The following is a 15183-nucleotide window of genomic DNA, read 5'->3' as shown; positions in this document are numbered from 1 at the left end:
ATCATCAGTTAGTGTTTCCTCCAGAGTAATAGCATTCTATACTTTATGCTTTTAGAGTACCTCGTATATGTCACTAATATAAGAGCTCATACTAAACTGTTTTAGCTTTATTTGTTTAAAAGCAGGAGTGATATTTTATAAATACATTTGGATTGTTCGTTTCAGTTCAGTTCAGTCGCTCAGTCGTGTCTGACTCTTTGCGACCCCATGTACTGTAGCCTACCAGACTCCTCTGTCCATGGGATTTTCCAGGCAAGAGTACTGGAGTGGGTTGCCATTTCCTTCTCCAGGGAATCTTCCAGACCCAGGGATCGAACCCAGGTCTCCAGCATTGAAGACAGATGCTTTTATCATCTGAGCTACCAGGGAAGCCCTAAGATAAAGCAAAAGATTTACTAAATCCATTTTTTCCCTGGAGAGGCAAGTTTTATTCTTTTCAGTATTTCCCTAAGGTTGTAACAATACTCTGATTTGAATTACTGAATAATTAAGAAAATCACAATGCGAACCACGTTTCAGGAAAATATTTAAATAAGCAAAGCTATCCGACAAAGAGTCTGCACTGTATAAGTAAACAAATAGAAAAAGAATATTTCAAACACAAGGCATATTATAAAAAACAATAAAACTATAAGAATACATTTTGAAGTAATTATAATAGTATATATTGTATCATTCATAAACTTAGGAAGGTCAAAAGTATTGCACATCTAGAGATAGAACAGTACCATCACTGAATCAATAGAACTTTCTCTAAGTGACAAGAGCATCTCAGAAGTAAGAATCATTAGAGAAGACATAACCATAGGTACTTTCTTACCAGTGCGCTTGCTAGAAGAAGCTTCTCTAATTACCTGCGTTTGTGTTTGAGCCTTGAAGAAGCACTGTCAAAGTCTCCATGACTAACAAAGCCAGGTGTTTTTGGTCTTCAAATGAACTATTATTTCTTGAGTCCCCTAGGAAAAAGAATCAAAGGTCCGAATCACAAAACTAGTCAGCTTATTTCTTTCTGGATTAAGGATTTTTAAAACAAATTAAGATTTTATTACTATTAATTTTACCACTAATATAAATGACACAGTATTGGGTTGGACAGAAAGTTCATTTGGTTTCTTTCACAAAATGTTAAAACTCAAAAGAACTTTTGGGCTGACTCAATATAACCTTTAAAAAAATGATACATATGTCTAAACTACCAGCTACCAAAAGTAAAGTCAATGTTTATAGATTTTATTTTGGTACTGTTAGAAAGCTACAGTTATCTAAAAAATATTAAAAGGGAAAATGACAAAGTAAAATGTATCCTTTTCACAGACGCTTTCCTAATCAAAGAAGTGTCAACAAAGAAGAATGCTAGGTTTTAATGCACCAAAGAGAAAAAAACGTTTGTAAGCAGTACTGTCTGTTCAATTTAATTCATTCAACACATTTAATACTAAGTGCCAGATACTACTATACTTTTATCAGATTTATCAGAAAGGACAAGGAACATCAAATTTAAGGTCCTTAATATATATGTGCATAAATATCAGTAAAAAGATATATTAAACTAATGTGCTCTCTATAATTAATAAACATTTTGAGGCACTTAAACATCCCAATTGTTTCTAGAAGCTTTTTGTTATTCCCTAACAAAGTAGAAGACACTAATTATGTGGATCATAAATGGTTTCCTCAGTTTTACCTTAAATTCTCTTCCACCATGACATATTTCTGTCTCCTTCCCTGCCTTCCCCAATTCCCTAACAGAGGTTGAGTGAACAAGTTTTAACTTGTGGGAAATATTTATTCACAAGGATGTCACAATTATGCACATTATCAAGTAATTCAAATCCATAACCAAATGAAAGATAAAACATGAACAAAACACCCTGCCCAAACTCCTCTGTCAAATAAAATTAAAAGTAGGGAAAACGCTTTACCTTGTTCATTTAGTGCCTGAGTTGGATCCTTCAAGAGGGCAGCATATTTGTGCAAAAGGTTTACCATGACCTCCAAAAGGCCCACCTCCCTGAACACATCTTTAAATATGTAGTCATGTCGTGTAAACTTAAGAAGTGTTTTCATCGCGATAATGCTACAGTGGTAAGAAGAGCTAGACTTTAAGAGGATGCTAACACTAATAAGTTCTTTACAAGGGATATAATTTAAGCTAAAAACAACAAACTCCAGCATCTCAAAGTACTTGTTTTGTACTTCTGGGAGTTTAGAAATTTTTTCTGCAAACTGTGACAGTGTGTGCTGTGATTCAAGGATGAAATAGTTGGCATTGTCGGCCATGTAAATATTTGTGATGGCATCGAGAATGATGTGGGCGAGGAAGTTGGTTTTTGCTTTTAAAAATGCATTCTGAAGAACTGCAAAGGCCTGGATGTTTCTCACACTGTGACCTAAAGTAGAAAACCAGAACACAAAAGTAGGTGTTATGTGCTATTTTCATCATGGCAAAGTAATCTATTTAAGCAGATGATGAACTGTAACATTTATCATCTATTCACTAAGAACACTTCCTGTTTTCACAAAAGGTCTTTTTCTTCATCAGGTTCAGTCATTTAATTAAAAGTGAGTAATACTGATTAAGCTTTTAATACAGTATTATCAATATTCTGATTCCAGAAGAGTATACACTGAAACATCAGATGGTTTTCAAAAGAATAAAGCAAATTATATAGGTCTAGGCTTCAGAGTTTGGAAATGTGCCAGAGTGTCGCTTTTTACTATCTGTAACATTGTCCTTGACTATAAGGACAGTTACCTCTCAATCTGAAAAGACTTTTAGGCTGAAGAGAAAAGCAAGGATGGCAGCAGGAAATAGGAGGGGGAAAAATACCCTTGAGTTCCAGCTTTCCATTTTTACTTACAACACTACAACTTTGATAAATTTTAATTTGGAAATTCACTTTGTTTCAAGCCACAAGTACAATTTCCTTACATATACATTTGTTAAAGCAATTTATGGCCAGCTACTAGCTATATTTATAAATACCTGATTTTCAAACACACCAACTGAAAAAAAAAAATATGTATACAGTAGCTCTTATAAGGCAAATCATTGAAAATACTTATAAAGAAATTAACATAGAAAGTATGTAAGGCAAATGAAAACAAGTCTTTGCTTACAAAAATTGTTCTCAGGTTCACAACCATTAGGAATATATATACATAGAGCATCTGCAAGAGTGTAACACAGTGCCTTACAGAATCAGCTGGATTTTTGAAAGAGGATGAACACAGAACCAGGAAAAACAATAAAATGGGTTAGAAAGATTGCTCAGACATTGTGGCTTGGACATTATCTGAAAAGGCAAAGATGAAAAAATCTCTTCAGTCTATATATGATTTTTAACTTTTTGTTTGTTTACAACATGTAAACTTATTCCACGTGCCAAATGCCAAATCTTTATTTCCAGTTCCTTATTAATTTTATGCTTGTTCTTATTGAGGATATCACTAACTTTTTATTACCTGCAGGTAGTTAAAACCCAAGCTTAGATAGAATGATGAACATACAAATGCTAAAATCTGACTACATGTGACAAATAAGGTTAAAGAATACCTCTAATCAATATTTTGCATCTTTTGGCTATGTGACAATATCAATTCTCACCTTTAGGAAAAGAGTTTAAAGGAGGTGAACTTGATGTAATGTGAGAAAACTGGATCTTTTCAAGTTTCATTTTCATTATCTGTTTGCTTTTTTTAAAACCTAATTTTAAGTGATGTCACTGACAAAAGATAAGCCACATTACCAACCAACCTCAATGGGCTTCCCTGGTGGTTCAGAAGGTAAAGAGTCTGCCTGCAACACAGGAGACCCAGGTTTGATCTCTGGGTCAGAAGATCCCCTGGAGAAGGGAATGGTTACCCACTGTAGCATTCCTGCCTGGAGAATTCCATGGACAGAGGAGCCTGGAGGGCTACAGTCCATGGGTCGCAAAGAATCTGACCCAATTCAGCAACTAAGCATGCAGCACATATACAATGAAACTAAACAGAATCTACTAATATGGCTTTCTATCTGGAAAAATTATCTAAAGGAATGACTTAATTATAATTCCAAAACTAGTGGCATACAGATTTGAAGTTTATTTTAAATGCTGATGATATCAGGAGTAGTTATTTAGGACTGTCATAGCTGTTAAATTACTATAATATTTAATTTGAGGAAGGGAGAATACTTAGATCTAAAGGATGATTAAAAAGGCTGCTCTATATAAGATAGGAAAATCCCTTAAATATTGACACATCTGTGCTCTAATATTTTAACTAAACAGATGTATCCTGTGTAAGTTTCAAAATTTGCATTAACTGATTAAAATCTATTTAGCACACAAATAACTAAAATAAGGGTAAAGTAAGGAAATCATTATAAAAGATGACAATCACCATCTCATTATTCTCAAGCCTATACAAGCAGAAACAAAAGAAATGAATTATTCTAAGGTTTAGAAGAATAAGTGTATATACAAGAAAGAATAGAGTTTTCCTATATTCAGAATCTAATGTAAAAAGTAGAAGTTTATGTTTGAAAAAAGAGCCTAAATGGTACAAGCATAAGCAAAATGCAAAATGAAATAAGAATAAAGAAATGCAAACACTCATTTAGTAAACACACTGAATATTGTTTTTCAGATTCCAGGTCACGGGAGTTAAGATTCCACGCAACACTGAGAGGATATAGCTGAGGAACAGAAATGAATAGAAAGGTCAGCAGTTAAAAAGACACCTATATGAACATCTCTCCCACCTCCTTCCCCATCCCACCCCTCTAGGTTGTGACCGAGTCCGAGTTATGGCTGATTCATGTTGATGTTTGGTAGAAACCAAATTCATGCTGTAAAGCAATTATCCTTCAATTAAAAAATAAATAAATAAGTAAAATTTGAAAGAAAAAAAAAAGATACTTATAAGGGATCTCCCTGGTGGTCCAGTGGTTAAGAATCCACCTTCCAGTGCAGGGGAGATGGGTTCAATCCCTGGTTGCGGAACTAGGGTCCCATATACTACGGAGCTACTAAGACTGAGCCTCACAACTTCTGAGCCTGTGGGCTCCGCAACAAGAGAGTCTGTGTGCCTTAATGAAGACCCACATGATGCAATTAAGACCCAGTGCAGCCAAAGAAGTGAATTATTAACAAACAAACAAAGACACCTATGGTAATCCAGGTGAGTGATCTCTATAGCATCAACTAAGGTGGTGGCAAAAGGGCTTTATCAGAGGAAGGAAACTAATAAACGTTTAGGAAGTATAAGACAGAAAACAATGAACAAATTATACATGTGAGTGACCAATCAGAATGGCACCTGGCTGTAAACAATCCTCAGGGTTCTATTCCTGCAAGCCAACTGAACATCAGCCCTGGCCACATCTGCATCCAGGTTAGAATCAGCATAGATAAAAATCCCTTCAAAGTAGACCCATGATGAACAATGCAGGACACTTTGGTTACTAGCGTGAACAAAAATGAAGAAAAGGAAAAATACATTATCCTTTTATATTGCTTAATATGTCATGAGAATTGATGTGTTGTAAGAAAATATTTGTAATGGTGAAGTCCCAGAAGAGTTCTGAAAAAGACAGGTATGGTCTTTTTTTTATGAAGAGACATATTCTCTATTAAAACATATATTTAAAGCACTCTGTGTTTCGGGAACAAATGTGGAAGCTATAGAGAGCTCTGAATTACAGAGTACAACCTTGCAAAGACGTTACTAGCATAGTTAAGGTAAAAAACCACCATGGAGTGGTTACTAAACAGGACTACTCCATTTGTCTTTAATTTCCTTCTTTAGGAAAAAAATCTATCTGCTGGTGAGGATAAAAAAGGTATAGAAAGCTTCTACTATATAAGATAGAAATAGGAATCATTTTCAAGCTTTTACACAAACAGATACGTTTACCAACTTCACTAATAACTCAGTTTACTTTTTTCCTTAAAATTTTATATTTCTATATTATTTCACTTGATCTAAAACCAGCAATAAAAATAAGGTAGCTAAATTCTATCCATGTGTAGAGCAACATAAAGTAGATATATTCATGTTTTCTCTTTTAAATGTAATTATCACTGTAATTAATAATGTAAAAAGTAAAATGTAAATGTTCTTGTAAAAATATATGTATGTCCTTGTAAAAATGTCCAATGTAAAAAGTCCTTGGTAACAGGAATTTTCTTTTCATAAATAATGAAAGGGAAACCAGTGAAATTGAAGAAAACATGCCCCAAAGTAGCCTGAAGAAATAACTGACACAAAGTAAGATAAACAATATCGACTATATCAGAATATACACAGATCCAACTTACAAATAGTCCAAACCAAAGAGTTAAAATTTGTAAAGAACACAGCACTGTCACAACCGTATTTCCTCATTTCCATCCCTGTGAAAAGTCCATTATCTCCTCTATAAACTAACAACACGAAATCCAAAATGAAGTAACAGAAACAGTTTCATTCACATTATCAAAAAAAATATTTAGGAATAAATTTAACAACAAGAAGGAAAGTTCTATACAATGGACACTTATAAAACACTGCTGAGAGAAAATACCAGGACCCAAATAAGTGGAAAGCTGTATGCTCATGAATTGGATGGCTCAATGTTGTTAAGATGCCAATTCTCCCCATATCGATCTATAGGTTCAATGTACTTCCCAATCAATATCTCAGCAGGCTTTTTCTGTTTTCAATAATTGACATGAAGATTACTAAATTTATGTGGAAGTTCAGAGGACATAGAATAGCCAAAATAATTTTGAAAAGGAAGACAAACTTGGACAACTTAAATGATTCTATTTCAAGACTTTAAAGATATGGCAATCAAGACTGAAGCAGCATTGGCTTCAGGACAGACACATTAATGGAGGAGAATTGAGAAGACTTCCAGATATACAGTTATACAATCTTTTCGACAAAGAGTCCTAGCACATGTGCATATCTGTACTGGGAAAACAAATAAACCTTACTTCCAGCCATATGCAAAAATTAACTTAAAATGTATCACAGACTTTAATGTAAGAGTTAAAAATGTGAAACTCCTAGAAGAAACCAGGAGAAGATAATTGTGAATGTGGGTTAAGTAGATTTCTTAAATATGAGGCAAAATCCATAAAATATTTCAAAAGTGCTAAACTGGACTTCATCAAATTGAAAACTTTTGGTCTTCAAAGATACTACCAAGAAAAGAAAAGGCATGTCAAGACTAAAAGAACATAAACTTCGGACTTATCCAGAATATCTAAAGAACTCTAAAAATTCCAATAAAACCAACAAAGCTATCAAACACTGGACACAGAGATCTGAACCAAAGTAGAGACACAAACAGGATATGAAAAAAGTTTGAAATAATTTAGAAAAAAGTAAATTAAAAAATATATATATACTATTACACACTCAAATATCTAAAATTAAGCCTAACACCACCAACTGTTTTTGAGACTATAAAACAAATTCTCATTACATAGCTGATGTGAAAGCAAAATGGGATAGCCACACTAGAAAATAGTTTGGCAGTTTCTCATAAAGTTAAATATACATTTACCATATGAATCAGCAATTCTACTGCTTGGTCACCACCCCAAAGAAATGAAAATGTATGTCAACAAAAAGACTTGTTTTATATGAATGTTCCTAGTACTTTATTCATGATAGTTAAATAAACACCATCAACTGGTGAATGGATAAACAACTGCAGGATATTTAAACAATGAAATACTATCCAATATTAAAAAAGAGCTTCAGATACATCCAATAACATGGAGAAATACTAAAGCCAGAAACACAAAACTACATAATTTAGGAGTCTACTTTACGGAATTCTAGAAATAGCAAAACCAAAGCACATCAGTGGTTACCAGGGTAAGGGGGTGATGAGAGGGGACTGAATATAAAATGGAACAAGGAAACTTTTCGATGGATCAGTTCAGTCAGTCGTGTCCGACTATGTGCGACCCCATGGACTGTAGCACGCCAGGCTTCCCTGTCCATCACCAACTCCCGGAGCTTACTCAAACTCATGTCCATTGAGTCAGTGATGCCATCCAACCATCTCATCCTCTCTCGTCCCCTTCTCCTCCTGCCTTCAATCTTTGCCAGCATCAGATTTAGATGGATGGAATATTCCATATCATGATTATGGTGGTGACTGCACAACCACAAATATTTACCTAAACTCAAACCCAACACTTAAAATGGGTACATTTTAATATATGCAAATTATACCTCAATACTGCTGGCGAAAAAAACCCCATATTTCATAATCTCTTTATGTGGGATAAAACCATTAGTATCTCCTTGAGTCTACATAATAATTCCACATAAACAAGCCATGAGAAAGATAATTTTGAGTCATAAATGAAACTCAAAATGATCTAGCTTGATCTATTCATTTTATAGAATATTACAGAATATTTTATAGAATATTACATCAGTGTTTCTGAAGAAGTTGATATTTAGAAAGGTTATGCCACTTATGAGTAACCTGAGTTTTGACTCTTAGGGCAATGCCCCTTCTAGTTAACCTTGTTTTCATAGACACATGTCGCTGAATTCTCAAAATAATCCCTAGAGGTGGTAGGTTATACGTGTATTATCCCCGTTATAGATGAGACAAAATCAGGCAGAAATATGAGGAAGGTTAATCTAGCTGCATTAATTCTCTCATTACAAAATTATACTACTGTGTAACTAAATATTATCTCAGTGTCACAATCAGATTAACCAAATAAAATAATGAAACCTAAAATAAAAATTATATTACTGAGCTATATTTAGACAAACACATAGAAAGAGTTAACTGTGGAATATTTAAGCTCGGGTGTATAAATTAGAAGTGTTAATTTAATATTGTTCCTTAATATTAAATAAAATATTGAACAGCTCTGTAAAATACTCCTAGATTTTATTTTAAAAGTTTTGTATAATCTATAAACTGAGGGCACATCTTATGGAAGTTAGTACAACAACTTCAATTTAAGTCATGACTTTTCAATATAATTTTCTCCAGTAAATTAAATTTAGTATATTCTAGTATATCCATTTATTCTCATAGGCTTAAGAATTTATAATTACTGGGATCTACATTATAAAATACATAGATAATGTGCTGTGAAATTGAAATAACCAGATATGATGATATTTTCTGGCTAAATTTTACATGCAAATATCATCACAGCATTGAATATTTAGTATGTAACAATAATGTGAAGAACTATTAGAAGCCTGTGGGTTCACATTCTTTCAGAATGGTTAGTATGCATTAAAAAAATTACATAAACTATAAAACTTGCACTCTTACATAATTAAATGTTATTAATATACAATAAGTTTTCTTAGTAGATTATTAGGTGAGAAAAGCCAAAGCTAGGAAACCTGAATTATAAAATGTATTCTCTGACCTCAACGTATGTAATGTAACTTCTCTGTACTTAGGTTTGCTTAGTAAAACACAAGTGTTTGCATCTGTGCTTTCTGTATACATCTTACACAGATAGGCATAGAGTGACTCGAGTTCCATGCACATAAAGCAGAAATGTGTGAGGTGCCAACATTCAGCAGAGGCATGTTTGAATTATTAAACTGTTTGAATATTAAAATGAAATACTAAAATATAAATTTCACTGTTTTATGATATTTTCATATTATTTTCAAGTATTTTATCTGCTAAAGACTGTCATTCAAGAAATTATACCATAAAAAGCACCAACCTTAATGGAAAATAGCATATTACCTTTACATAAATAACACAAATAAAGAGCAATCAGTTGGATACATTCATTCTTTCCTTATTTCTTTGAGTTGCTCAGAATGGGGGTGGCAGGGAGACTCACCTTTGCCTGCAGGCTGAGGTACTGCAAATCCAGGCAATAAAAAGGGTGCCCCTGTGGTAATACCAGCTGGTTTTAGTTCACTGACACCATATGTTGTTAGGGAAGTTATCAGATTAACCAGATCTTTCAAGGCATCTTTGGATTCTGCCTCTTTTGCTTGTTCCAATCTAGGAAAAGTATGATTTAGCAAATATGTTTTCTCTTGTGTTGTATTTTAAAATACAGAAAGAAAATTTCAATTTTATATGCAGTAAATAAATGTAGAGACCACTACAAGAAGTTTCTTCATATATTTTTTCCTATATAAACACATGATATTTTTATAAAGCTGCAAATTTAAGTATGAGATATGATGGTGTATTTGAAAGAAATTATGCCAATAGTCAGAATACCTGATAAATGTTGATTTTGCCATTAAGGGTATTATTTTATGCAAATCACCAATCGTTGGTAGGAAGTTTCTTAATATAAAAGGATTAGATTAAATATCTCTTAAGTTCCCTAAGGCTCTAAGGTTATAAGTTTCACTGTTTACAACCAAAAATCTTATTAAACATTTCTTTCCTAAGACATTTTCTCCATTAACAATTTTAAAAAGTGAATTCTAGGGGAAGATTTTTAAGACTTTATCTGCATTTCACTAACTAACTCAAATACTGGCACTAGAGTACATTTAAATAAAGTTCTGAGAGTCTAACATTTTTTTAAAACAAACTTAATTCCTTTAAACTTGTCTTTTCTTAATGTGAAAAGTTTTGTTTTAATAATAAATATTTTTATACTATACACAGAATGCTGTAACCTGTTTTTTTCATTCATTAGTGTTATGTACATGCTTCTCCATGTTAGTATAAACTCACCATAGATATGCTTTTTAATGGCCATGGAGAATCAACTATAGATGTGGATAGTGGGACAGCTAGTAGCTATCAGAGTTCAGGAGCACTAATATACATAAAACTTTGTCTGCATTTAGAATTGTATCTTTAGGATCAATAAACATACATGAAATTACTGCAACAAGTTACCAACATTTTTAAGACTCTGGAATTCTCAAAGGACAGCATCAATTAGTTATGTCAAATAGTTATTTCATAAACTTTCACATGTCTTCATTTGTAAATTAGGTTATATGTGCAAAATTATATTCTTGGGGGTTGTCTACTATTAAGTAACAGCAACTAGGTCACACTGGTGTTAGAACTTAAAAGTTTACAAAACAGTGGTGGTTTGCAGTAAATCAAACAACTTAAAACTAATTAATGGCCTGGGAACGACTAACATGAATATCTTCTTCCTAATAAACTTGTAACCAGTTGTTTTTCCAGTATATGTAAGCAACATCTGGAATGAAAAAGAAGGCTAGTAAAACACTTTTGGACTGACTACTATGTTTTATATATACATTTTCAGCATCTCATTCATTCTGCAAAATTATTCTTGCTACTAACTGTATTAATAGCTTGATAGCATTGATATTACCATTAAGGAAAACCAAAAATATAATTAAGCAAAAAGAGTTTACACTTCAGGAAGATGTTAATTAGTTCATCCAAACTCTTCTCCCTCAGCTGCTAAGGAAGAGCAGATTTCTTCTTCACATCTAACCACTGACTCCACGTGTGCAACCTACATTTTCCAATTTAACTCTAAATTCACTCTTTGTACTCTCTTGATAGAATAGGAGTAAAAAGAAGTGATTAAAGCTAAGAGTATAAAGTATACCTTACATAAGTGATTGGCAGATTTCTTTTTCCCTATAACCCCAAACTACTTTGCTTCCTTTGATGAGAAGACTGAGTAGACTATTAAAATACATTCTTATATTGTGGGGTTTTACCTAAGCAAGAGATCACAAAGGAAATTATATCCTTGCCATATCCGAAAATCATCCAGAAGAGTTTGGGAAACATCACTGGAATCTTTGAGGAAACAAGAAAGCCCAGCAAACATCTCAACAATTTCTAGGGGAGAAAGGTCATCTGACTGCTGCATATTCTGAACACACGTAGATAAACATTCTTTTTCTGTAAAAACAAAGAAAATAAAGAACTGAATAAATATATGTGCGTGTGTGTATATATAACTTATGTCAACTGCTTAAGAAAACTTCATTCTTAACTGGTATTTAATGAAATATTAAATTTTAGTATATTTATAAAATATGGTAAGATAAATGGTACACATTCTGAAAGCAAATATAAGATTCAAATTGACTGGGGAAGCTCTACCTCTAAGTAGCAAACAAAGAGTAATACAGGAAGTGTTGAAAATTAGTTGAGGGGTGGGGAAGGGGAAAAAAAAAAAGGAAAGAAAATCGGTTGACATTTATAATAGTTTTTACATCATATTTAGAAGTTTTATTATTAAAAAAGATGACTGCCTGCTGCCAAATGATATTTTTGACCTTTATATTAATATAACAAAAAATGGAGAAAAATTTAAAAACTCTCTTCTAAGTTTAAGAAGAAAAATCTATTTAGTTAAAAGTTCAAATTAGAGTGCATATACACTATTAAGATACAGAAATACTTCAGGAAATAAAATTTTCAAATTTTTGTCAAATATGTACTAGTTTAAAACATAGTTACATCCCATGACTTCTGGGACTGGAGGCATTTCAAAGAAGACTTTTGCTCTCTTATCTTTAAAACAATTAATTTGTCTTAAGAAATCCAAGGTCACATAACAATAACTAAGAAGATTTAACACAGGAACAGAGGTAAGAAACATCTAAGATGCTACAATTGTCTCCTATTTCTCCTATTGACTCATTTTAAGGGACAGTTGACACATATTTACATATATGAGCTAAAAAAATGGACAATTTCTTTTCAGTGCTGATAAAGAATCTACTTAATTTTTTTCATACCTCATTGGACAGATTATCTGTCTACTTATGAAATATCTTTAGAAAGAGTTTGAACTATAGCATCTCAAAAAATTTCTCTTCATTCCACAAAAGAGGAAGGAAGAAGAGGCAATGAGGTGGAATTTTTAAAATAGAATCTTTGGAGAACTGAACAAGAAAAGCAAATTTGCCATCATACGAGGAGAGAAAGGCAGAGGAAATTCAGAGCATCTAGGATGAATACGTTACGAGATAGTCACCGTGAATATACTTCACCACATTGACACTGAGACCGTGACGGGATATGGTCATGAGGACTTCTCCGGCACTCTTCCTCCAAGGCAGGTTATAGGGAGGGCACCAAGAGGTTATTGCACTGAATAAAAGCTGGAGGTCGTCCTTCTGAGCCAGCTCCTCGGCCGGAGAAACGAAACTGCAGAGTTTCACTAAGATCTAAAGAACAAAGAAAATGTGTACATAAATGAAGGAATAATTGGAGGAAAGGCAGGGGCTAGAAAAGGACTAGATCTGATTATTTAAAACTCTGCAAGTTCAGGGTCAGTGTTGAGGGCTATCATTAAAGCCACAATGATGAGAGCTCTAAGTTAGGCAACATTAAAAAAGACACCTATAATTTACAAGTGTGTTATGCTAAGACAGTTAACCACCTCTACTTTTATCAGCTTTTTTTTTTGTTACCTGTTTACCATCTTCACTTCACCATGGTGGTTTTTTTTTTTTTTTTTTTTTTTTGAGGGGGTACTGTTTTGCCCTACCCTGAAATGGAATAAATCAACAGTAACTTTTAAGGTCAACATTCCAGTTTTAGAATGTTAATTCTTAGTTTGCCATAGGTGAAATGTAATTTTCTTCTCTAAAAAGGACACTTTCAGGGAGACAAGAAAATAAAAACATGTCTTTAAAAGTATTTTCAATTTTTTCCAACTTCTATACAAGTAGAAGGGGACATTATAATAATACAGTCATCTTAATTCAGAATTATTAATTATGTCTAGTAGCCAAAAATCTTCTAAAACATGACTCAACACTTCTTAAACTCTGGAATGAAAACTTAATCCTTACCTATGGTTTGCAAACTACACACTGCACAACCATTTATGGCATTAAAGGCCTGCTACTTGGGGAATGAAGTTTCTGCCCTCCAAAAACCTTTCTTCTTCTCATCTCAGTGTAGTGGCAGAAAAAGTTAACTTTCCTTCTCTGTGCTATATTTTTTCATCTAAATATTTTTAAAATATATAAAATAAAATAAAACAAGTATTTCACTATCTGGAGGAACTATTCTATAGAAAAAGTATTTGAAGTATCATGTTTCATCTAAGAAAGCTAGGTCTGCCTTTTCCTATTTCCTTCAGTGCAAAATTCTACTCAAATACAAGAATTTCTAATTCACAGATGACAAATATCAGGGAAAAAAGATTAAGAATTCAGTGAACAACAAAATATTTATAAGCTCTATTAAATACAGGCATTCCCCCCTCCCAACAAAAAAAATGCCTAGAGACATTGCTGAATACCAAATTTTTATTAATACATGTAATATGTGTACCTCTTCCCACATGTATTAAATGTAACAAAAAGGTATATGAAAATAAAGATAACTGCAGCAAAAAAAAATACATATATACATATATATACTCATAAGAGTCTATTGTTGATTATACTTTTCGCTGGTTTTCACATGCCCATATGTGATTAGAGGGACAGATGTCATTTCTCTAATTTGTGACATAAAAACAAACCTGAAAATAAAATCTTTTTTTCCAAGTCAAATCCTTGTGCTCAAAAATAAGTTGTATTTAATTCCTTGCTGTTGACCCTTAAGATAACTAATTCTTTATCTTCCAAGTCTAAAGAATTCTAACAAATAATCTAGTATTAATAACCTTTTCTGTAATTAGCCTCCAACTAATAAAAATAAATGAAAAAAAAATAACCTTTTCATTTTTACGCAGGAGAAAACTGAAGAATCTACTCATTTCTCTTCAGCCCCTACACTAAGCACTTCTATTCATAGGGATTCTGTTACAATGTCCAGCCAAGTGTGCCAGAGCAGTAATTGGCCACATCAATGCAAATAGAAAAAAAAAAAAACACAAAAAACGCCTACATGAAGCACTACCAACTGCTAAGGTCCCAGGAAACCATCTGTCACAAAATATAAACACAGGGATTTTATCTGTAATAAACACTGTGCATTCTGAAAACATTTAATAAGTTTGTGTCCATCGGGTTAAATGATGAAAACAATGTCTGGACCGTGATAACGAATGAAAAAAGCTAAGTTGATGCACTGAAGGAACCCTGGACTACACGGTGGGAGAGCAGGGTTCTGATCACTGCCGGGCACCAGGTGTGGAACAGTCATGACTATAAGTTTCCATAAGTGTAAGTGAAGCGTTTCCTTTAAATTCTCTATTGCATTCCATTTGGCCTTTAATATTCCTTTAACATCCAATGATTCCAATATACTAAAATGAATCC

At 33.1% G+C, this 15183-nt stretch overlaps 1 protein-coding gene across 7 annotated transcripts in view; it reads right to left on the bottom strand.

The window, feature by feature from the left end:
- The window catches only part of WDFY3 (WD repeat and FYVE domain containing 3), a 278454-nt gene that overhangs the window by 142545 nt on the left and 120726 nt on the right, over positions 1–15183 (bottom strand). For all 7 annotated transcript variants that reach the window (XM_070458192.1, XM_070458191.1, XM_070458195.1 and 4 more), the window contains 5 exons: positions 12939–13131; positions 11668–11854; positions 9828–9994; positions 1923–2390; positions 855–956 (listed from right to left, as the gene is read on the bottom strand). In XM_070458192.1, coding sequence (XP_070314293.1) covers positions 855–956; positions 1923–2390; positions 9828–9994; positions 11668–11854; positions 12939–13131 — 1117 coding nt within the window. The remainder of the gene's footprint in view (positions 1–854; positions 957–1922; positions 2391–9827; positions 9995–11667; positions 11855–12938; positions 13132–15183) is intronic.

The sequence above is a fragment of the Odocoileus virginianus genome, chromosome 29 (genome assembly GCF_023699985.2).
Source record: "Odocoileus virginianus isolate 20LAN1187 ecotype Illinois chromosome 29, Ovbor_1.2, whole genome shotgun sequence".
Lineage (NCBI taxonomy): Eukaryota > Metazoa > Chordata > Mammalia > Artiodactyla > Cervidae > Odocoileus > Odocoileus virginianus.
The sequence above is the reverse complement of the archived record's forward strand: the minus strand, read 5'-3'. Positions and strand labels throughout refer to the sequence as shown.